Raw genomic sequence first — 25,335 nt, forward strand, 5'->3', positions numbered from 1 at the left:
GCCGTTGATGAATATGTTTACAGTTACAATACAGTATACAATATATAACAGGCAGCAGTGTAGTAGGAGAAAGATGGGGAGAGGAAGGGATATCCGGTATTGCCAGCAGCATACCACGTGCTTCAACGTTCAGCCTGTCTCGCAAGTGTCCCCCCTAACATACAACGTTCAGCCTGTCTCGCAAGTGTCCCCCTAACATACAAAAAGCGACAAAAGCAGGAAGGGATATGTAGTTATCTCGTGTATCCATGTGCTCAGTGATGTAGCGCAATTTATTTGTATTCATTAATGCAAAGATATTCAAACTCAGAAAGAGAAGCTCTTTCAAGCTTATTTCCTTGTCGCAAAACTGATTGTCAGTTGCATAGGCTGAATAGGGGTGTGAATGGCGGGAGGGGTTGAGGAGAGTAGCGGGTGCAGGTTACATGAAGCAGTAGAGCTCTACAGGGTGGCCAGAGGTGGGGGTCGTGTAAGAAATGCGTCTAATAAAAGGGAATACATAGGTAACCTATTGCATAATAGAGAAAACAAAATATAGAAGGAAGGATACGACTAGCGACAGTGATAGTCATAGTGATAAGGGTAGAGACAACAATAGCAATAGTGATAGCCATAGAAATATTTATAGCCATAGAAAAAGTGATAGCCAGAGAAATAAATAATAGAGCAATAGTGATAGCCATCATCAATGGTAATAGCCATAGAACATTTGATAGACACAACAATAGTGATTGCGATAGCAATAGTGATAGCCATAGCAATAGTGATATGTCGAAAGTTGACATGCCACATACAGGGAGTTATCATACAGAGGACACTAGGGGAAGACATGTGCGGGCTAGAGATGCATAGACAGGAAGTAAGCATACAGAGGACACTATTGGAAGACACGGGCTAGAGATGCGCAAACAGGAAGTTAGCATCCTGAGGACACTAGGGGGAAATACGGATGGGCTAGAGATGCGCAAACAGCAAGTTAGCATACAGAGGTCACTATTGGAAGACACGGGCTAGAGATGCACAAACAGGAAGTTAACATACAGAGGACACTAGGGGAAGACAGGGGAGGGCTAGAGATGCCACAAACAGGAAGTAAGCATACAGAGGACACTAGGGGAAGACAAGGGCTTGAGATGCACACACAGGAAGTAAGCTTACAGAGGATGCAAGGGAAGACAAGGGCTAGAGATGCACAAACAGGACGTAAGCATACAGAGGACACTAGGGGAAGACACGGCCTGAGATGCACACACAGGAAGTAAGCATACAGAGGACACTAGGGGGCAGCCACTTCCTAGAGTTTACTCTATAACGGGCGGGGGGCTTGTGGTTCCGACCAAGGCAGCATTGACGCTACCCTGCTTGAGAAGGTCAGAGGCCCTCTTGTATTGATGAGGGTTGCAGCCCACGTACACCACAAACTGTAAGGAAACAAGCCACTGCATCACACACTTGTTGCATGCGTACATGAATTTTCGTAGCATTATGTATCTAATTGGCATATTCAAAGATAGCACACGTTACAAGGACATTCTGATTGGCCTTGGTATATAGCAATACAAGGGGTCTTTTAAAGTAATCACATGTAAGTTGATATTCTGTGTATTTGCATTAAGTGATATTCCACCCATAGAATGACTAGCAGACTGCTGTGGTATTCTGACTTGCGTCCCCACGGAATGAGTTAGTTTAGATGCTTCATAAGGGCGCTCTGAAGTAGCCCAATTCTTTGAATTTCAAGAGAAATACTTCTCTGAAATGCCTTAATACAATCAGAGGGGTACAATTGTGAAAGAACTTGCATTGTGGATTGTCGGTCCTTCACAAGCCGATTCGTGGAGAAACATTACCTCACAGTACCCAGGAACACCTAGCTCCCAGCCATTACCTCACAGTACCCAGGAACACCCAGCTCCCTGCCATTATCTCAAGGTACTCAGGAACACCCAGCTCCCTGCCATTACCTCACAGTACCCAGGAACACCCAGCTCCCTGCCATTATCTCACAGTACCGAGGAACACCTAGCTCCCTGCCATTACCTCACAGTACCCAGGAACACCTAGCTCCCTGCCATTACCTCACAGTACCCAGGAACACCTAGCTCCCTGCCATTACCTCACAGTACCCAGGAACACCCAGCTCCCTGCCATTATCTCACAGTACCCAGTAACACCCAGCTCCCTGCCATTACCTCACAGTACCCAGGAACACCCAGCTCCCTGCCATTATCTCACAGTACCCAGGAACACCCAGCTCATGAGTCTTACCTGGACAATCTTCCCGTAGTAGCTTGGATGTTGGAGACCCTTGCCGATACTCAGCGGGCACTTCGTCGGGGGTATCTTGCCTGAATGGAATCAATCGGATCAGTTGTAGGAGGTAATCCGGATGTATTGGAGGTTTTCAACGTCGATTTGATACATGTTGAGTTCATTCGAAACCAAAACCGGTTCGAGATATTTGTGTTCCATTATTAAATTGTCAGTATTTCAATGTTCCAAAATTTGCGTTTCAGTGTAAGCGTTTCAGAATTTCAACATGAATATGGGTATTAGGTAAGAGCGCAAGCAATTATTGAATCTCAGAAGAGAGCAATGGTTTACACCCTCGCCAGACTGTCAGTCATGTAGTGGTGTACCCTATGTTCCTCTCACCATTCAGCTCTGTGCTGTGGCCTTGTCACTTGCCTCTTACCCAAACATTTGTCACTTCAGATAAAGCTTGTCACCATGTAATACGCATGTCTCTTCCCAAGGAAGGTGGTCATCCAATAATAATAATACACCCTAGAAATCCGTCAACCATCAATAATTCATTTATCTAGTACCCTCAAAATTGTTTTTTTCCAGTAATGATGTTTGTGTCACTTACGATAGAAATCCTTTATCCAGTAATGATGTTTTGGTTACTTACCATAGAAATCCTTTATCCAGTAATGATGTTTGTGTTACTCACCATAGAAATCCCTCACCCTGTATTCCTTTCCAGTGACGCCAATCATTTTGCCACCATGGATTTTCAACATGGCAAAACTCCACCCTGTCGCACCCTGTAATGACAACATCATCTACGAGTCACGTGCCAGGACGTGTCAAACAACTAACATGTGTGAGAGGCCGGCGTAAATCTAAAACGTCAACGCCAGGGTAGGTAGCGTCAACTTACAGATTTGCAAAGAGATTGGCGTCAATTTACAAATATGCAAAGAGACTGGCGTCAATTTACAGATATGCAAATAGATTAGCGTCAATTTACAGATATGCAAAGAGATTGGCGTCAATTTACAGATATGCAAAGATATTGGCGTCAATTTACAGATATGCGAAGAGACTGGCGTCAATTTACAGATATGCAAAGAGATTGGCGTCAATTTACAGATATGCAAAGAGATTGGCGTCAATTTACAGATGTGCAAAGAGATTGGCGTCAATTTACAGATATACAAAGACATAGGATTTCGATTACAGAGAAACACACAGAGTTGGTGTCAAATTACAGAAAAACTTTATATTGCTGTAAACACAGTGCTAGAGTCCACAAAGAAAAGTGAATGATGTCATATTACAGAAGCAGGGTGGTCGGTGTCAGATAACAGAGAGACAGAAACATAGCTGTAAACATAGTGTCAGATGAAAGAGAGACACAAACATAGCTGTAAACATAGTGTCAGATAACAGAGAGACAGAAACATAGCTGTAAACATAGTGTCAGATAACAGAGAGACACAAACATCGCTGTAAACATAGTGTCAGATGAAAGAGAGACACAAACATAGCTGTAAACATAGTGTCAGATAACAGAGAGACAGAAAAATAGCTGTAAACATAGTGTCAGATGAAAGAGAGACAGAAACATAGCTGTAAACATAGTGTCAGATAACAGAGAGACACAAACATAGCTGTAAACATAGTGTCTTATAACAGAGAGACACAAACATAGCTGTAAACATAGTGTCAGATAACAGAGAGACAGAAAAAAAGCTGTAAACATAGTGTCAGATATCAGAGAGACAGAAACATAGCTGTAAACATAGTGTCAGATAACAGAGAGACACAAACATAGCTGTAAACATAGTGTCAGATAACAGAGAGACAGAAACATAGCTGTAAACATAGTGTCAGATAACAGAGAGACACAAACATAGCTGTAAACATAGTGTCAGATAACAGAGAGACAGGATCATCGCTGTAAACATAGTGTCAGATAACAGAGAGACAGAAACATCGCTGTAAACATAGTGTCAGATGAAAGAGAGACAGAAACATAGCTGTAAACATAGTGTCAGATAACAGAGAGACAGGATCATCGCTGTAAACATAGTGTCAGATGAAAGAGAGACAGAAACATAGCTGTAAACAAAGTGTCAGATAACAGAGAGACAGGATGGTTGTGTCACATTACGGATGGAAAGGGACAACATGTCATTTTACCGAAGGTCATTTTAGCACATTGGCCCTTGCGTTGTGTCTGTTCAGTCTGACGCACTTACCGGACACGGCACGCACATCACAAACGTGTTGCCGTAGTTGTTTTTGACGTAAAAACAGACGCCGTCGGGGACCACGATGATGTAGACTGTGGCTTCTACGCCATCGCAGAGGGAGTTGCTCACGACGACGCGGGTGACGTTGTCGAAGCGGAAATAGTAGAAGGATATGGTCAGCTCATCGCCATAGTAACCGTTTCTGAAGTATGGCACGCTGAGAGAGCTGCTGCCATCCCACACTGCTGCAGGGATGTCATTGTGGATGTACACGCCGTGGTTGTCCACGTGGTGGTCGTGAGCGACGTCTTCAGTGTTGTAGTACAGGGGAAGGTACAGAACAGGCTTACAGACTACAACAGTATCAGACACACACAGATTAAACACATCGTTCATCTCAAAACGAGTTGTTTCAAAGCGCATCCTACAACATCAGACATGTCTAAATATAGAACAGCCTACAGCCTACAACATCAGACATGTGTAAATATAGAAGAGCCTACAACCTACAACGTCAGACATGTCTAAATATAGAACAGCCTACAACCTAAACATCAGTCATGTCTAAATATAGAAAAGCCTACAACCTACAACATCAGACATGTCTAAATATAGAACAGCCTACAACCTACACCATCAGACATGTCTAAATACAGAACAGCCTACAACCTACAACATCAGACATGTCTAAATATAGAACAGCTTACAACCTACAACATCAGACATGTCTAAATATAGAACAGCTTACAGCCTACAACATCAGACATGTCTAAATATAGAACAGCTTACAACCTACAACATCAGACATGTCTAAATACAGAACAGCCTACAACCTCCAACATCAGACATGTCTAAATATAGAACAGCTTACAACCTACAACATCAGACATGTCTAGATATAGAACAGCTTACAACCTACAACATCAGACATGTCTAAATACAGAACAGCCTACAACCTACAACATCAGACATGTCTAAATATAGAACAGCCTACAACCTACAACAACAGACATGTCTAACTATAGAACAGCTTACAACCTACAACATCAGACATGTCTAAATACAGAACAGTGAACAACCTACAGCGTCAGACATGTCTAATTATAGAACAGCTTACAACTATAACAACATCAGACATGTCTAAATACAGAACAGCCTACAACCTACAACATCAGCCATGTCCTTCAGGGAATGTAGGACACTATTTAATACTTGCCTGGAATGAACGGCACGCGGGAGTGAATGTCACAGTTGCAGGAGGTCTCGTTGTATGCCGTGCCTGGTGCACACGGCCGCACAATCCATTTGGAGTGTTCATACTCCAAGTACACGTGCGTGTTGGCAGGGTGGGCCTTCTTCTCTAGGCACGGGTCTGAAGTGCAAGGACACGTTTTAAAAACATCTAAGTACTGTGTGACCTCCGTCAAAAACATCAAGCATAGAACACTCTCCGTCATTTCTTATTTCTTCATGTCCAACGTTGAACATCCTGTACGCTAGAACCAGCGTTGTCCCAGTCCTCACAGTGGGCTGACGGGGTCAGGACGGAGAGGGATGTTAGCTGGAGGAGGGGGGTGGGGTTTAACGCCGCTTTTAAAAGTGTTCCAGTTATATCGCGGTGTGTCAGCTTAATGTGGGAGGAAAGCCCGAAATGATGCAGGTCTCAGACGTTTACCACTTCGTTGAAACCCACGAGCACGGTTATGGTGCTGACAAACCTAGAAACATAATCGGAGCGAACCGGGATTCGAACCCACAATCATAGGTTTCTGGCGTGTCCAAGGGACGCAACTCTGCACAACGAATCGCGGCGCCTTAGTCGACTGGGCCACCCGTGCCCCCTGGGTGCTTAAGAGATTCTGACTATATGACTACGGTTGAAACATCGGATCAAGGAAAATCCTCTACAAGATATGCACTGTAATAACTATAACGACTTAAATGACATTTGTGCTACACATGTAAGTCCCGAAGATTTGTTATGTATAAACATAACCAGGCATCAGTACAATAAACGTTTTGCTTCACTCAACACCTGAATCTGATTTAATTAGTTTTTTGTACTGGATTCTCAGGCTCAATCAATAATCAATATCCGATCAAAGAACGAGTTATTGCTAGGTCCTAATTGCATAAGAGACTGGACCTACTGCACAGGAAACTGGACCTACCCATCAAACAGGAGATTGGGATCTACCTACCACACAGGAGTCTGGATATACCCGCAACACAGGTGACTGGACCTACCACACAGGAGACTGGACCTACCCATCATACAGGAGATTGGGACCTACCTACCACACAGGAGACTGGACCTACCCGCCACACAGGAGACTGGACCTACCACACAGGAGACTGGACCTACCCGCCACACAGGAGACTGCACCTACCACACAGGAGACTGGACCTACCCGCCACACAGGAGACTGCACCTACCACACAGGAGACTGGACCTACCCGCCACACAGGAGACTGGACCTACCATATAGGAGACTGGACCTACCCACCACACCACACACATGAGACTGGATCTACCCACCACATAGGGCAATGGACCTACCAGACAGGAGACTGCACCTACCACACAGGAGATTGGATCTACCCACCACAGAGGAAACTGGACCTACCATACAGGAGACTGGATCTATCTACCACATAGGAGACTGGACTTACCCGCCACACATGTGCAGGTGTCTCGGTTGTAGATCTGCTTGAATGCGCACCACTTGACAACCCACTTCCCGTTCACGTATTGCTTGTAGGCATTGGGGTTGCTGGGATGGTACTCCCTGTTGTAACACGGGTCTGGTACACACGTGCACGTGTGAGGGTCATACATCTCTCCAAGTGGACACTCCTTGACCAGCCACGTCCCTGAGACCAACTTCTTGTAGCCGTAGGGGTTGCTTGGATCTGGGGCCATGAACTTACATGGATCTGTCAACCACACAATAAATATACACATGAACTTACGTGGACCTCTCAAACACATACATATACACATGAACTTACATGCACCTGTCAACCACACAATAAATATACACATGAACTTACATGGGTCTGTCAACCACACAATAAATATACACGTGAACTTACATGTCAACCACACAATAAATATACACGTGAACTATCTTGTCAACCACACAATAAATATACATGTGAACTTACATGGGTCTGTCAACCACACAATAAATATACACGTGAACTTACATGGGTCTGTCAACCACACAATAAATATACACATGAGCTTACGTGCACCTGTCAACCCACTTTCATCACCACTAGAATTGATTACAGGATTGTGTTATTTTAAACTGTATACCGTTTACTCACCTGGCGGGTTGGCTGAAACGAAAGGATGAAAATAATAACACACATGGCAATCATTTCCTCGACAAAAACAGGGCATTGGCAGAAGCATGTAAATACTATCTTAGAAACATGTCAGCTACATGTCAGTTATATGTCAGTTTCATGTTAGTAACATTTGAGAAACATTTGAGAAACATGTAAGAAGTGAGGGCATTGTCAATAGCATGTTAATACTGTCTTAAGCCCCATTCACATGGACAAAATTTACTCATGTAAGCAAATTTACTCATGGAGTATATTTACTCATGTAAGCAAAAGTATTTACATTGCGTTCACATGACGTTTATGCAAGGCAGAAGTACACATCATTTCATAATTAAATTGGACTTTTATCATTTGAGGCCATGTCGCTGTCGAAGATAGTCAACCAGGGGCGAAAGAGAGACCTTCCATACTTTCTTAGTATGGGATTAGTCTTAGGATTATGCCAGGAAAGAGAACTGTGGAAGAGAGAACGTTCTCAACACTTCTGGAACAATGTCGTCAAACGATCATTTGATGATAAACTGTGATGATAACTTTCGCATGACACGTGAAACATTTTATGTTCTTTGCAATGAACTACAGCCGTATTTTCCTGCACAGGAAATGTATGTGAGGGAACCATTGGAGCTGGATCACAAGGTGGCCATAACAATTTACTCGCTTGCCTCCTCTGCGGAGTTTAGAGCAATCAGCAACCTCTTTGGGTTGGTATCTCAACCGTGCATAAATGTGTGCCTGATATCTGCAATGCAATGCAATTACAAAACAAATGTTGGCAAAATATGTGAAGCTTCCAGTAGATGAAGAATTAAAGGTTGTCATTAATGGCTCCCAGGAGACATGGGGATTCCCAAACTGTGTAGGGGCAATTGATGGAACCCATATCCCCATAATTGTACCTTCACTAGCTCACGGTGACTACCTCAATAGGAAAGGATTTTATTCTATTTCCCTACAAGCATTGTGTGACCAGCAGTACATAATCACCGAGGTGAATGTAGGATGGCCGGGTAAAATTCATGATGCCAGGGTCTTTGGCAATTCAGAACTGTACTATAGAGGAGAGACAAACGACTTATTCCCAAACTGGACCAGGCAGTTGAGATTGCCGAACAAGCAAGTATCAATGCCAGTTGTGATTTTGGGTGCAGCTTACCCTTTGAAGCCATGGCTCCTAAAGCCATACACGCATATCATGAGATCATTAGTGTTTCAAATTTGCTGTTACTGGCCGAATATTCCCTCATGACCGTTCCGAGAGCTGTCTCCAAACTTTTTTTTTTTTTATTCTCTTGTCTGTTTTCACATCTTTCTTCTTTGGTTCCCTATTATCTGTCTTCCCATCTTTTTCCCATCTTTCGCTTGTCTTGCCACTCTTATTATCATTTGAATCTTCATTATCTTCCACTCTGTTAGCTGTATTATTTCCATCATCACCCTTCTCTTTCGGAGGCTCTTCTGTCTCGTTGTCATCTCTTTCATTGTCCTCCACTTCTTCTGAGTTTCGCTTTCATCTGTCATGTCCTCATTCGCAAAATGCTTATTTCGAGCCATGCTTTCCACTAGCTTTACATGGGAAGTCGCTGGTCTTTGTCCTAATATCTCATTCAGCTTGTTATAGAACTTGCAGAGTTTTCGCCCTTTACCACTTGTCTTCATGTTTTTCTTGCAATCCCAAAATGTTCTCTTCAACGTGTGCATGCGTATTTTGCACTGTGCATTACTCTTATGAAATCCTTCCATTTCCATTTCAGCTGCAATCATTGTATATATTGCTCCTTTATTCCTCTTTGGATCTTCGAGCTGTTTTTCAACATTTTTCTCATTCCTCAGCGATAACAAACGCTCTGTCTCTTCATCACTCCAAGAAAGTCTACGGGTAGACTTCCTAGCATTTGTTTTAGGATCAGAGCTCTTTTTAGGTGGCATTTTCTATGGCAGACTACTAAACCATGCACACTCCAGACGGCTGTCTGGACGAGAGTAGCTATGATGCAATCCCTGTTGCTAAATATAGCCCTTACGAAATTACATTCGGAATTCTTTACTGATTATCAGTATCTTGGATTTAATATGCTTACGTAAGCAAATAGAGAATCTGTTCACATGACCAGAAATACTCCAGGAGCATTTATACTTATGAGTAAATATACTTTTACGAGACCTCATCAGGTGTAGCTAATATACACTCATGTCTCTTTACTCATGGAGTATATTTACTCACGTAAGCAAATGCGTTCACATGCCACAATAAGTAAATTTACTTATGTAAGTATATATACTCACGTAAGTAAATGAGTCAATGTGAATGGGGCTTTAGAAACTTGTCAGTTACATGTCAATAACATGTCAGTTACATGTCAGTTGCATGTCAGTTACATGTCAGTTACATGTCAGTTGCATGTCAGTTACATGTCAGTTACATGTCAGTTGCATGTCAGTTACATGTCAGTTACATGTCAGTTGCATGTCAGTTACATGTCAGTTGCATGTCAGTTACATGTCAGTTGCATGTCAGTTACATGTCAGTTGCATGTCAGTTGCATGTCAGTTACATGTCAGTTGCATGTCAGTTGCATGTCAGTTACATGTCAGTTACATGTCAGTTGCATGTCAGTTACATGTCAGTTACATGTCAGTTGCATGTCAGTTACATGTCAGTTACATGTCAGTTACATGTCAGAAGAATGGAGTAAAGGCTACTTACAGCAACTGGGGACGAGGTATGGCCAGTTGCAGGCCAGAGCCTGTGCGTCCCACACCAGGCCTGGTGGACAGTGAAACGTGTAGTACACCCCTTTATCCCGCACGCACTGGTAGTAGGTGTTGCAGTCCTTTGGGTCTCTCACGTAGCCATAACCTTTGTCGTAGTCGCATTTATCGCATACGACAAGGAATGTTGCAACTACCTTTAGAGCTGCTAAAGAAGAGAATGCTCCATAAAGAAATATTTAAAAAATTCATTAATTAATCAATATCCCATTGATGAAGTGAAGTAGTACCTCAAAGAGGTGAGTTAAACACTGATATGTTATCATCTGGCGGAATAGATGAAACAAAGGTTAACGAATCTCAAAATCCATATTGATTTGCAACTGCCGATAACAAATATGCATGTAAACAATGCCTAAACAAGATCAATCAAGCATCAATGTAATTGTCTGAACAACAGACACGCCTCACAAGAATTATCCACATAAAAAGATATCATACAATTTCCTTACAACATTCGAACCATTTGGGTCGTTGTAAGGAAAACTGTTTAAGTTGACATAAAGAGGGACACTGTGACATCTGCTCTCAATGGCCAACATATTACTGTGAAGACTAATTAAAACAGTCGAAATATTATAATGGGTGCTGTCACTTGATACCCTCGATACCCTCGATATCCCGTCACTTGATACCCTCGATGTCCTGTCACCTGATACCCTCGATATCCCGTCACTTGATACCCTCCATATCCCGTCGCTTGATATCCCGTCACCTGATACCCTCATTTTCCCGTCACCTGATACCCTCGATATCCCGTCACTTGATACCCTCCATATCCCGTCGCTTGATATCCCGTCACCTGATACCCTCATTTTCCCGTCACCTGATACCCTCGATATCCCGTCACTTGATACCCTCGATATCCCGTCACTTGATACCCTCCATATCCCGTCACTTGATACCCTCCATATCCCGTCACTTGATACTCTCCATATCCCGTTACTTGATACTCTCCATATCCAGTCACTTGATATGCCGTCACTTAATATCCCGTCACTTGATATCCCGTCACTTGATACCCTCCATATCCCCGTCACTTGATACTCTCCATATCCCGTCACTTAATATCCCGTCACCTAATATCCCGTCACTTGATACTCTCCATATCCCGTCACTTAATATCCCGTCACTTAATATCCCGTCACTTGATACCATGCCATATGTAGACTCACCTGGTTTGGCAGCTGGAACAAAAAATAGCAGAAGTCAATATCAATATTAGACTTTTACCAATAAATATTATTGTCTGAGCAGTTGACAAACTAAGCGATAGTATATATATATCTTCAAGAGAAAGTGAAGGATCGAAGTATTTTAGTTTAGATATCACACTCCCTCATATCATGCACTTCCATACTCCGCCAATTGATAGCCCATCACATAGTATCATGCACTTCCATACTCCGCCAATTGATACTCCATCCTTTGATATCATACACATCCATAATCCGACAGTTGGTATCCCACAACTTTATATCATACACATCCATACTCCAACAACTGATATTCCATAGCTTTATATCATACACATCCATACTCCAACAATTGATATTCCATAACTTTATATCATACACATCCATACTCCAACAATTGATATTCCATAACTTTATATCATACACATCCATACTCCAACAATTGATATTCCATAACTTTATATCATACACATCCATACTCCGACAATTGATATCTCATAATTTTATATCATACACATCCATACTCCATACTCTGATATTATACATATCCATACGCCGCCAATTGATACTCCATACTTTGATATCATACACATCCATACTCCGCCAATTGATACTCCATACTTTGATATCATACACATAGATACTCCGGCAAATGATACTCCATACTTTGATATCATACACATAGATACTCCGCCAAATGCTACTCCATACTTTGATATCATACATATCCATACTCCGCCAATTGATACTTCATACTTTGATATCATACACATCCATACTCCGCCAATTGATACTCCATACTTTGATATCATACACATCCATACTCCGCCAATTGATGTCCCTCCCAAACGCTTGATGAGGTTTCAGGGAATTCGTTGCTATGTCTCGATGAGACATCGCTACAGGTCCTAGAGGTCAACCAGTGGTACTTGTCTCCTTCCGATTCCTGTCACGATGATCCTGCAAGTTCATGCTGATGAGGAAGTCCCGAGCCAGCTTTGCAGTAGCGTTTTCATGCTTGACGGCAATACTTCTTGGCTGTTGGATAAATGGCAGCACAACAGTCACGAAGCATCTTCCTGATACCACCGGGCAGTAGTGTTGTCTCGTGTCCAATTCTCCAATGACTCCTCCCAATACCATGACGCCACCCTTCCGTAGGGGTGAATGTCCTGTACACAGTTTGATGCAAGGCGTGTTTGTGCACATGTTGTCGGGCATGAGGTCGTAACAGGCAACTCTCATCAAAACTGCCAACGCCGAACCCGCCTGGTCCACGTCAACGTCATTTCGCTGTAGGATCGACGTGCTCGGATACCATGTCCCCTCAATCTCACTGATGTTGTCTGTCGACCGAGACGATGCCCAAGTGTTGTCTGTGCCGATGCAGTCTATCTGTTGTCTGAACTTTTGTTGTCTGAACTGTCCGTTGTCTGACCTGTTTGACCGTCTGTTGTCTGACCTGTCAGACCTGTCTGTTGTCTGAACTGTCAGACCTGTCTGGTGTCTGACGTGTCTGTTGTCTGAAATGTATGTTGTCTGACCTGTCTGATTTGTCTTTTGTCTGACCTGTTTGTTGTCTGACATGTATGTTGTCTGACCTGTTTGTTGTCAGATAAGTCTGTTGTCTGACCTTCTGCTGTCTGAACTGTCTGTTGTCTGACTTGTTTCACCTGTCTGTTGTCTAACCTGTCTGTTGACTGATCTGACTGATCACACCACTAATTACCACATCACTTGATACCACAACACTTGATACCACAACACTTGATACCACACCATTTGAAACCACACCACTTGATACCACACCAATTGATACCACAACACTTTATACCACACCACTTGATACCACACCACTCGATACCACAACACTTGATACCCCAACACTTGTTACCACAACACTTGATACCACACCACTTGATACCACATCATTTGATATCACACCACTGAATACCACACCACTTGCTCCCCCATCACTTGATACCACACCACTTGATACCACACCAATTGATACCACACCACTTGATACCACAACACTTGTTACCACAACACTTGATACCACAACACTTGATACCCCAACACTTGTTACCACAACACTTGATACCACACCACTTGATACCACATCATTTGATATCACACCACTGAATACCACACCACTTGCTCCCCCATCACTTGATACCACACCACTTGATACCACACCACTTGATACCACACCACTTGATACCACAACACTTGTTACCACAACACTTGATACCACAACACTTGATACCACAACACTTTATACCACAACACTTGTTACCACAACACTTGATACCACAACACTTGTTACCACAACACTTGATACCACATCAATTGATACCACACCACTTGATACCACATCATTTGATATCACACCACTGAATACCACACCACTTGCTCCCCCATCACTTGATACCACACCACTTGATACCACACCACTTGATACCACAACACTTGATAAAACACCACTTGATACCACAACACTTGATACCACACCAATTGATACCACACCAATTTATACCACATCATTTGATACCACATCACTTGATACCACACCAATTGATACCACACCAATTGATACCACACCACTTGATACCACACCACTTGTTACCACACCAATTTATTCCACAACAATTGATATCGAACCAGTTGATGCCACACCACTTGATACCACACCAATTGATATCACACCAATTGATATCACACCAGTTGATACCTAACCACTTGATACCACACCAATTGATACCACACCACTTGATACCACATCACTTGATACCACACCAACTGATATCACACCACTTGATACAACACCACTTGATACCACACCAATTGATATCACACCAGTTGATACAACACCAATTGATACCACACCACTTGATACCACACCAATTGATACCACACCATTTGATACCACACCAATTGATACCACACCAATTGATACAACACCAATTGATACCACACCAATTTATACAACACCAATTGATACCACACTACTTGATAACGTGTATACCCAGCCAGGAATTCTTTATGATTATATATCCCACTACTTGACATCCAACTACTTGATTTCATACAATCGGTAAACTCACCTAATTTGACAGCCGGAACAGAAATGAGCAAATATCGTTATCAATATTAATTTGCAAATACTTACAGCAACATTGTATTGAAACAAGTAATACAATTATTAAACAAATTATGAATATCAAAACACTTGACAAAGTAAACGACAGTATATGATGTTCATGTGAACTGAACAGTCAAGGATTGTATCAAGTTTACGTACGACAGCTGATACATAAGGGAAACTATAACATTAATTTGCCACAGCCTGATATCCAGTATTTGACATCCCGTCACTTGATACCTGACCTCTGTATACCCGGCTTTTAATACTGAAATCTTGTCGCTGTAAACTCACATGCTTCGGCAGCTGAAACAAATATGAGCAGATATCAGATAATTTACAGCTACTTGTAGCAACATTGTATTCAAATAAGTAATAAATATATTAGCCAATATTAATGTCCAAACACTTGACAAAGCAAACGTTGCTATATGATGTTAAGATGAACAGTCATAGATTGTATCAAGTTTACTTATGAAAGTTAATACATAAGAGATGATATTTTCCCCGCCATTAGCTACCACACCTCACTACACATCACTTGTTTCCCAATAATGGATACCTACCCACTGTTGAGGCGCCGCGTGTATCATCCCTAAAGTCAGCTGGCTGGGTAGCTGAAATAAAAGGAGCGGATATCAGATCCATATTGATGTCAACCTACTTGACGCAGATATGCATGTAAACCATCATACAGAAATGATCCAATGTTGTTGTCTGAGAAGTTGACAAACACAACCATAGCATATACATGATTCGATATATAATGAACACATTAACAGGAATCAGTGTATTTATAAAAGTCGACCCATGTGAGAGTACTGCTGATTGCAGATCACATAAAGAAGGATATTTCTCAGATTCGAACGGTCAACACATAACAATGGAAATTGTCAGATTTGAACGGTCGATGCATAGAGAGGGAAACTGTCAGATTTGACCAGTCAACACATCAAGAGGGTCATTAACAGATCTGAACAGTCAATATATCAAGAGGGACATTGTCCCAGTTCTTGATACCACACCACTTGATACCACACCACTTGATATCAAACCAATTGATATCAAACCACTTGATATCACACCACTTGATACCACACCACTTGATATCACACTACTTGTTACTACCTCACTTGATACCACACCACTTGATATCACACCACTTGATACCACACCAATTGATATCACACCAGTTGATACAACACCAATTGATACCACACCACTTGATACCACACCAATTGATACCACACCATTTGATAACACACCAATTGATACCACACCAATTGATACAACACCAACTGATACCACACTACTTGATATCACACCACTTGATACAACACCAACTGATATCACTCCAGTTGATGTCACACCAATTGATATCACACCACTAGATACCACATCACTTGCTGAAATCCTGTCGCTGTAAACTCACATGCTTCGGCAGCTGAAACAAATATGAGCAGATATCAGATAATTTACAGCTACTTGTAGCAACATTGTATTCAAATAAGTAATAAATATATTAGCCAATATTAATGTCCAAACACTTGACAAAGTAAACGCTGGTATATGATGTTAAGATGAACAGTCAAAGATCGTATCAAGTTTACTTATGAAAGCTGATACATAAGAGATGCTATTTTTCTACACCTCTCTACACATCACTTGTTTCCCAATAATGGATACCTACCCACTGTTGAGGCGCCGCGTGTATCATCCCTAAAGTCAGCTGGCTGGGTAGCTGAAATAAAAGGAGCGGATATCAGATCCATATTGATGTCAACCTACTTGACGCAGATATGCATGTAAACCATCATACAGAAATGATCCAATGTTGTTGTCTGAGAAGTTGACAAACACAACCATAGCATATACATAATTCGATATGTAATGAACACATTAAAAGGAATCAGTGTATTTATAAAAGTCGACCCATGTGAGACTACTGCTGATTGCAGATCTCATAAAGAAGGATATTTCTCAGATTCGAACGGTCAACACATAACAATGGAAATTGTCAGATTTGAACGGTCGATGCATAGAGAGGGAAACTGTCAGATTTGACCAGTCAACACATCAAGAGGGTCATTGTCAGATCTGAACAGTCAATATATCAAGAGGGACATTGTCCCAGTACTTGATAACACACCACTTGATACCACACCACTTGATATCAAACCACTTGATATCACACCACTTGATATCACACCACTTGATATCACACTACTTGTTACTACCTCACTTGATACCACACCACTTGATATCCCACCACTTGATATCACACCACTTGATACCACACCGCTTGATATCACACCACTTGATATCACACCGCTTGATATCACACCACTAGATACCACATCACTTGCTGAAATCCTGTCGCTGTAAACTCACATGCTTCGGCAGCTGAAACAAATATGAGCAGATATCAGATAATTTACAGCTACTTTGTAGCCACATTGTATTCAAATAAGTAATAAATATATTAGCCAATATTAATGTCCAAACACTTGACAAAGTAAACGCTGGTATATGATGTTAAGATGAACAGTCAAAGATCGTATCAAGTTTACTTATGAAAGCTGATACATAAGAGATGCTATTTTTCCACACCTCTCTACACATCACTTGTTTCCCAATAATGGATACCTACACATTGTGGAGCCGCCGCGTGTATCATCCCTAAAGTCAGCTGGCTGGGTAGCTGAAATAAAAGGAGCGGATATCAGATCCACATTGATGTCAACCTACTTGACGCAGATATGCATGTAAACCATCATACAGAAATGATCCAATGTTGTTGTCTGAGAAGTTGACAAACACAACCATAGCATATACATAATTCGATATGTAATGAACACATTAAAAGGAATCAGTGTATTTATAAAAGTCGACCCATGTGAGACTACTGCTGATTGCAGATCTCATAAAGAAGGATATTTCTCAGATTCGAACGGTCAACACATAACAATGGAAATTGTCAGATTTGAACGGTCGATGCATAGAGAGGGAAACTGTCAGATTTGACCAGTCAACACATCAAGAGGGTCATTGTCAGATCTGAACAGTCAATATATCAAGAGGGACATTGTCCCAGTACTTGATAACACACCACTTGATACCACACCACTTGATATCAAACCACTTGATATCACACCACTTGATATCACACCACTTGATATCACACTACTTGTTACTACCTCACTTGATACCACACCACTTGATATCCCACCACTTGATATCACACCACTTGATACCACACCGCTTGATATCACACCACTTGATATCACACCGCTTGATATCACACCACTAGATACCACACCACTAGATACCACATCACTTGCTGAAATCCTGTCTCTGTAAACTCACATGCTTCGGCAGCTGAAACAAATATGAGCAGATATCAGATAATTTACAGCTACTTTGTAGCCACATTGTATTCAAATAAGTAATAGATATATTAGCCAATATTAATGTCCAAACACTTGACAAAGTAAACGCTGGTATATGATGTTAAGATGAACAGTCAAAGATCGTATCAAGTTTACTTATGAAAGCTGATACATAAGAGATGCTATTTTTCCACACCTCTCTACACATCACTTGTTTCCCAATAATGGATACCTACACATTGTGGAGCCGCCGCGTGTATCATTCCTAAAGTCAGCTGACTGGGTAACTGAAATAAAAGGAGCGGATATCAGATCCATATTGATGTCAACCTACTTGACGCAGATATGCATGTAAACCATCATACAGAAATGATCCAATGTTGTTATCTGAGAAGTTGACAAACACAACCATAGCATATACATGATTCGATATGTAATGAACACATTAAAAGGAATCAGTGTATTTATAAAAGTCGACCCATGTGAGACTACTGCTGATTGCAGATCACATAAAGAAGGATATTTCTCAGATTCGAACGGTCAACACATAACAATGGAAATTGTCAGATTTGAACGGTCGATGCATAGAGAGGGAAACTGTCAGATTTGACCAGTCAACACATCAAGAGGGTCATTGTCAGATCTGAACAGTCAATATATCAAGAGGGACATTGTCCCAGTACTTGATAACACACCACTTGATATCCCACCACTTGATATCACACCACTTGATACCACACCGCTTGATATCACACCACTTGATATCACACCGCTTGATATCACACCACTAGATACCACACCACTAGATACCACATCACTTGCTGAAATCCTGTCGCTGTAAACTCACATGCTTCGGCAGCTGAAACAAATATGAGCAGATATCAGATAATTTACAGCTACTTGTAGCAACATTGTATTCAAATAAGTAATAAATATATTAGCAAAGTAAAACACTGGTATATGATGTTAACACGAACAGTCAAAGATCGTATCAAGTTTACTTATGAAAGCTGATACATAAGAGATGCTATTTTTCCACACCTCTCTACACATCACTTGTTTCCCAATAATGGATACCTACCCCTTGTTGAGCCGCCGCGTGTATCATCTGCAAACACAGCTGGCTGGGTAGCTGTAATAAAATGAACGGATATCAGATCCATATTTTCATCCACCTACCTGGCGCACATCTGGTTGTCTGAGAAATTGACCAACTAAACCATAGCATATGATTCCATAAATAATGAACATGCTACATGGGAACAGAACACGTGTAAAAACTGTTACCGATATTATTGTCTGATGTTTCTTGATCTTCATAAGAAATGAACGCTCAAAAGGTTTTTTTCAAATGTTACTTACAACATTCGATCAATAAGGGATACCGTTAGACCAACTGATCACATTTGACACACAGATGAACATTGTAAAGATTATTTGCAATGAACGACATCTTGATGAACATTGTAATGTCTGCTTTCAACTCATGGCGACGGTTGAAACACTTGCTATCAAAACCTTACTCCTTTACCAACCACTTGTTCCCCACCACTTGTTCCCAACCACTTGTTACCCACCACTTGTTACCCGCCACTTGTTACCAACCACTTGTTCCCCACCACTTGTTCCCCACCACTTGTTACCAACCACTTGTTACCCAACACGTGTTACCCACCACTTGTTACCCAACACTTGTTACCCGCCACTTGTTACCCAACACTTGTTACCCAACACTTGTTACCCAACACTTGTTACCCGCCACTTGTTACCCACCACTTGTTACCCACCACTTGTTACCCGCCACTTGTTACAAACCACTTGTTACCCAACACTTGTTACCCAACACCTGTTACAAACCACTTGTTACCCTCAACTTGTTACCCACCACTTATTACCCAACACTTGTTACCCACCACTTGTTTACCGCCACTTGTTACCCACCACTTGTTACCCACCACTTGTTACCCGCCACTTGTTACCCACCACTTGTTACCCGCCACTTGTTCCCCGCCACTTGTTACCCGCAACTTGTTACCCACCACTTGTTACAAACCACTTGTTACCCAACACTTGTTACCCGCCACTTGTTACCCACCACTTGTTCCCCGCCACTTGTTACCCACCACTTGTTACCCGCAACTTGTTACCCACCACTTGTTACAAACCACTTGTTACCCAACACTTGTTACCCGCCACTTGTTACCCACCACTTGTTACCCGCCACTTGTTACAAACCACTTGATACCCAACACTTGTTACCCAACACTTGTTACCCAACACTTGTTACCCAACACTTGTTACCCGCCACTTGTTACCCAACACTTGTTACCCAACACTTGTTACCCGCCACTTGTTACAAACCACTTGTTACCCAACACTTGTTACCCAACACTTGTTAAACACCACTTGTCACCCACCACTTGTTACCCGCCACTTGTTACCCACCACTTGTTACCCGCCACTTGTTACCCACCACTTGTTACCCGCCACTTGTTACAAACCACTTGTTACCCAACACTTGTTACCCAACACTTGTTACCCACCACTTGTTACCCGCCACTTGTTACCCGCCACTTGTTACCCGCAACTTGTTACCCACCACTTGTTACCCGCCACTTGTTACCCACCACTTGTTACCCACCACTTTTAACCCCACCTCATGTTACCCGCCACTTGTTACCAGCCACTTGTTACCAACCAATTGTTACCCGCCACTTGTTACCCAGCATTTTTTACCCCACTTCATGTTATCCGCTACTTGTTACCAACCACTTGTTTCCCGCCACTTGTTTCCCACCAATTTTGACCCCACCTCATGTTACCCGCCACTTGTTACCCATCACTTGTTACCCACCACTCTTTACCCCGCAAGTTGATAATGGACCATTCATACTCCGCCACTTGCTACCCGCCTAGTGTTAGTGAGACTAAGATATCAAAAGCGTGATTGCTGTGAGATGCTACCTACTGTTTTGAGCGTGGACGCCAAGTTTGACGGCATACATCACCATGACAAGATACAGGAACATCTCGGCTCACTAGAAACTCAGCTGAAAGCACAAAACATATCACTCTAAATGGCAGAAGAAACCATGTTGTGTTTTCAATGTAGTGTTATGCTACCTGTTCTCAGTGTTCGAATTTTTTTATCCTCTATTGTTATCCCCATTTCTTATCCCCCTTTCTTATCCACCTTTGTTATCCCCCTTTGGTATCCACCTTTGTTATCCTCCCGTGTTACCCTCCCTTGTTATCCTCCTTTGTTATCCCCCTTTCTTATCCACCTTTGTTGTTCCCCTTTGTTATCCCCATTGTTATCCCTTTGTTATCCCCTTTGCTATCCCCTTTTGTTATCCACCTTTTTTATCCAACCTTGCTATCCCCCTTGTTATCCACCTTTGTTATCCATCTTTGTTACCCTCCTTTCTTATTCTCCTTTGTTATCCCCTTTGTTATCCTCCTTTATTGGGTTATCTCGAACACATGGATCGGAGAACCTGTAGCTATTTCAAAAGTATTCAAAAGCGTGGAATTTAAAGATATTCCCCGGAATTTTAATCCTCTGTTAAAAAAAATAAACTGAGGGCCAAAAGAAACGTTACCAACATTAACTGATTTGCCAATTTGAAACAAAGATGCCAACTTGTTCAAAAGCAGTAACGAACACATCTCACGAATACAGCCTTCATGTTCTCTGTCGTTCTTTGCACGTGCTTTGCGGATTTTGGGAGATATTGGTGTTTTCAAGCAATTGTTTAAAACATTCTTTCCCAAATTATTGCGCAATTTCCGGGTTTAAGTTACGCACGGATCTGTTCCCCATCATTGGTTGCGATGATTAACACCAACGAATATACCAAGACTGACTGATGTCCAGAGGGAGAGAGCCATAGGTATGCTGCAGATGGGAGCGACACAGAGAGCGGTTGCCATTAACATGAACTGCTCCAAGATGACCATAACCAGACTGGTCGCACGCCTCAGACAGTCTGGCAGAACCACAGACAGACCACGGAGTGGCAGACCAAAGGTCACGACCCCGCAGGATGACCGCTTTTTACGGGTACTTCATCTGAGGAACAGAATTCCTACTGTGACGTCATCAGCTGCCAACAGCTTAGGACATCCGGTCAGCAGACAAACAGTGACCTGATCATTACGACATTATGGTCTCCGGTCTTATCACCCTTTCAAGGGCATGACCTTGACCCGTCAACATCGACGTGCCAGATTGACGTGGTGCAGGCAAACTCAGCGATGGCAACAAAGGGAATGGCGGCAAGTGCTGTTTAGTGACGAGAGCAGGTTCCAACCCTTCAAACCTGATGGGCGGACGACATGGTGAACGTACGGCTCCTTGTTGTGTCCAGGAGGTGGAACTTTACGGGGGCGGAAGTGTGATGGTCTGGGGCGGCATTTGCGGGGATGAGAAGACTGAACTTGTCAGCATCGAAGGCAGTCTGACAGCACAACGCTACACTGACAATATCTTACGGCCAGTGGTTCTTCCTTTCATCTAGCGTCAACAACGGACGGTGTTCCAACAAGATAACGCCACACACGTATTACTAGAGACTTCCTCAATGCCAACAACGTCACTGTCCTGCCGTGGCAAGCTCGATCACCAGATCTGTCACCCATAGAACATCTCTGGGACCAGCTTGGGCGTCGTCTTCGGAAATATCAACGTCTCCCTTCACGAGACAAGCGTTGATCGTTGCCCCCGTGAGGAATGGAATCGGATACCTGCCGTCGATGTGAGGACGCTTGTCTACTCAGTTCGACGCTGCATTCGAAGATGCATTGCCGCTCATGGAGGTCATATCCCGTATTGAACGGTCTGGGCCGTCGTCACCTTAAAGTTGTAACCAATGTTGTTGATCGAATACTGGACAAATGACCCCTTGTCGAGAAATGTCCCTGTTGGAGGTCAAGGACTTTGTTGTTGAATTAGTAAATTCGCATTTTACTGTTCTGAATGATGAATTTCTACAATACATTTGTTATTGATGCTTCAAATTTGTTGGTCATATTTTATCCTAGAAATATTGTTGGTAACGTTTCTTTTGGCCGTCAGTTTAGTTTTTGACATTCAATTTACAGAGAATATAAAATCTTGTTAGAACCTGAGAAATACATACATACAGTAACTCTCCCGTAATATCGTTCAGTATCCGGCAAATATGTTGACGTTGACAAGTAATGAAGGAACTTGGTTGTGTTTGAGTTATGTCCATTGCGTGACCTGGCATAATATCACTTCGATTTACTGACTTAAGAAAATAATCCATTCTATCTGTGTCATGATTCTATCCAACTAGTCCCTATTAAACAAATGTAGTTCTTCAATAGGAATAGGTTCTGTACGCATGCTACACCTACAGGAAGCTAACTGTAACAACAGGCGCGGTCTTGAATTAACGTAGCTATGCCAGTGGTCTAGAATGCAATACTCAATTTGACTTGATTTGACTTCACCTAGATATGATGGCGTCTTATTAAATTGAAACGACTACCATAAAACCGACACGTAACATTGCTTAAGCTTTTCAAACATATTTAAATATTATATATTTGTTGAATATCCATTTAACTCAAACCATGTTGTTCCCCTTATTGTTTTCATTAACTGATAAACAAACACACACACACACACACACACGCACACACACACACATACACACACACACACACACTTCACTCTAATTAATGGTGTTACGATGTTACGAAAATAATAAGGGGAGCAGCATGGTTTGAGTTGATCAGATATTCAACAATAACGCAGGTACTCTAGCGACTCACGCCGTCTCCGTTAGATATTCAACGATAACGCAGGTACTCTAGTTACTCACGTCGTCTCTGTCAGATCAGATATTCAACAATAACGCAGGTACTCTAGTTACTCACGTCGTCTCCGTCAGATCAGATATTCAACAATAACGCAGGTACTCTAGTTACCCACGTCGTCTCCGTCAGATCAGATATTCAACAATAACGCAGGTACTCTAGCTACCCACGTCGTCTCCGTCAGATCAGATATTCAACAATAACGCAGAAACTGCAGTTACTCACGTCTTCAGATCAGACAGCTCCAACCACAGCAACTGAACTTAGAAATTGATTTCGTCATTTATAGAGGCACCTTATATATAATATAATGCCTGTCATGTCTTTAATGGTGGGCTAAAAGTAATTACTTTCATATAATACACAGCGAACTCATACAGACAGAAGCCAAGATTCAAACCGACGCCCAAATTTGCAGCACAATGTTTCACAGTCCAATTGATTAGATGTATAAAAGCAACGCATCCTGTTTCCGGGTCGGGACAAACATTTATTCTAAAAGCAGCATATTACGGGAATGGGTGTGGGGTTGATTGCCTCAGCGGGTGGCAATACCCGGGTCCATGCCGTGGTTTCTCAATCAAGATGAACAACAGTGGCAGTGTGTACATGCACTTGTTGTCTTCTGTGTCCATGCTGACCAACCAATGACGGTTGTAGACTATACACGAGGGGGTAGGGGGGGGGGGGGGTGGGGGGGGGGGGTTTCCAGCCAGGTTTGTTGTACTTGAGTGGTGGGTGAAACTAACACACATTTAGTGTGGTAACAACTGATCTGTTCAAACTCCAGATCTGGAGTGTACACGCATCAAATGTGATGGTCACGTTCAGTGTGTAATTTTAGCATCAACTTGCTTGTTTGTTTGTTGTTTAACGACGCACTCAGCAATATTCAAGCTATATGAAGGCTGTTTGTAAAAAATCGAGTCTAGACCAGATAATCCAGTGAGTGACATCATAAGCAAACATCCATCCAATAGGGATACGATGACATGCTTCAAACAAGTCACGAGCCTGACACCCCGATCACGTTAGTCGCCTCTTACAACAAGCATAGTCGTCTATTACGGAAAGTAATTGAAGACTTATTCTATTATGATGGGTACATTCAGTGTGTAGTTATAGCATCAACTGTGATGGGTACA

The 25,335-nt window shown here is 42.2% G+C and overlaps 2 protein-coding genes and 1 long non-coding RNA gene across 3 annotated transcripts; 1 reads left to right on the forward strand and 2 right to left on the reverse strand.

Moving 5' to 3' along the window:
• Positions 1 to 566: 566 nt before the first annotated feature.
• On the reverse strand, positions 567 to 24,470 carry LOC139466615 (uncharacterized). The gene is made up of 13 exons (XM_071248202.1): positions 24,416 to 24,470; positions 21,312 to 21,393; positions 19,425 to 19,475; positions 12,739 to 13,332; positions 11,789 to 11,800; positions 10,549 to 10,761; positions 7,818 to 7,829; positions 7,158 to 7,421; positions 5,701 to 5,856; positions 4,491 to 4,837; positions 2,957 to 3,050; positions 2,269 to 2,348; positions 567 to 1,421 (listed from the first exon to the last, which is right to left on the reverse strand). Exons 2-13 carry the CDS (start codon positions 21,370 to 21,372, stop codon positions 1,302 to 1,304), a joined length of 2,004 nt encoding a protein of 667 aa, XP_071104303.1. The 5' UTR covers positions 21,373 to 21,393; positions 24,416 to 24,470; the 3' UTR covers positions 567 to 1,301.
• LOC139466808 (uncharacterized) lies at positions 15,521 to 16,689 on the reverse strand. Its single transcript, XR_011653630.1, has 3 exons — positions 16,645 to 16,689; positions 16,387 to 16,398; positions 15,521 to 15,571 (listed from the first exon to the last, which is right to left on the reverse strand). It is a non-coding gene; the product is annotated as an uncharacterized lncRNA (long non-coding RNA).
• LOC139466616 (uncharacterized) lies at positions 22,239 to 22,863 on the forward strand. The gene is made up of 2 exons (XM_071248203.1): positions 22,239 to 22,472; positions 22,714 to 22,863. Exons 1-2 carry the CDS (start codon positions 22,239 to 22,241, stop codon positions 22,861 to 22,863), a joined length of 384 nt encoding a protein of 127 aa, XP_071104304.1.
• Positions 24,471 to 25,335: the final 865 nt, after the last annotated feature.

Source organism: Haliotis cracherodii, unplaced genomic scaffold (assembly GCF_022045235.1).
Source record: "Haliotis cracherodii isolate W230 unplaced genomic scaffold, xgHalCrac1.p SCAF_19, whole genome shotgun sequence".
Taxonomy (NCBI): Eukaryota; Metazoa; Mollusca; class Gastropoda; order Lepetellida; family Haliotidae; genus Haliotis; species Haliotis cracherodii.

Excerpts from the sequence above, each read along its gene's own strand:
- LOC139466615 (XM_071248202.1), bottom strand. The coding sequence starts at position 21,372 with ATGTTCCTGTATCTTGTCATGGTGATGTATGCCGTCAAACTTGGCGTC. Across the intron at positions 4,838-5,700 it reads CCGCGTGCCGTTCATTCCAG|TCTGTAAGCCTGTTCTGTAC; the intron begins GCAAGTATTAAA and ends ATACTGTTGTAG. Across the intron at positions 1,422-2,268 it reads ACTACGGGAAGATTGTCCAG|TTTGTGGTGTACGTGGGCTG; the intron begins GTAAGACTCATG and ends GTTTCCTTACAG.
- LOC139466616 (XM_071248203.1), top strand. The coding sequence starts at position 22,239 with ATGCTGCAGATGGGAGCGACACAGAGAGCGGTTGCCATTAACATGAAC. Across the intron at positions 22,473-22,713 it reads CCAACAGCTTAGGACATCCG|GAGGTGGAACTTTACGGGGG; the intron begins GTCAGCAGACAA and ends TGTTGTGTCCAG.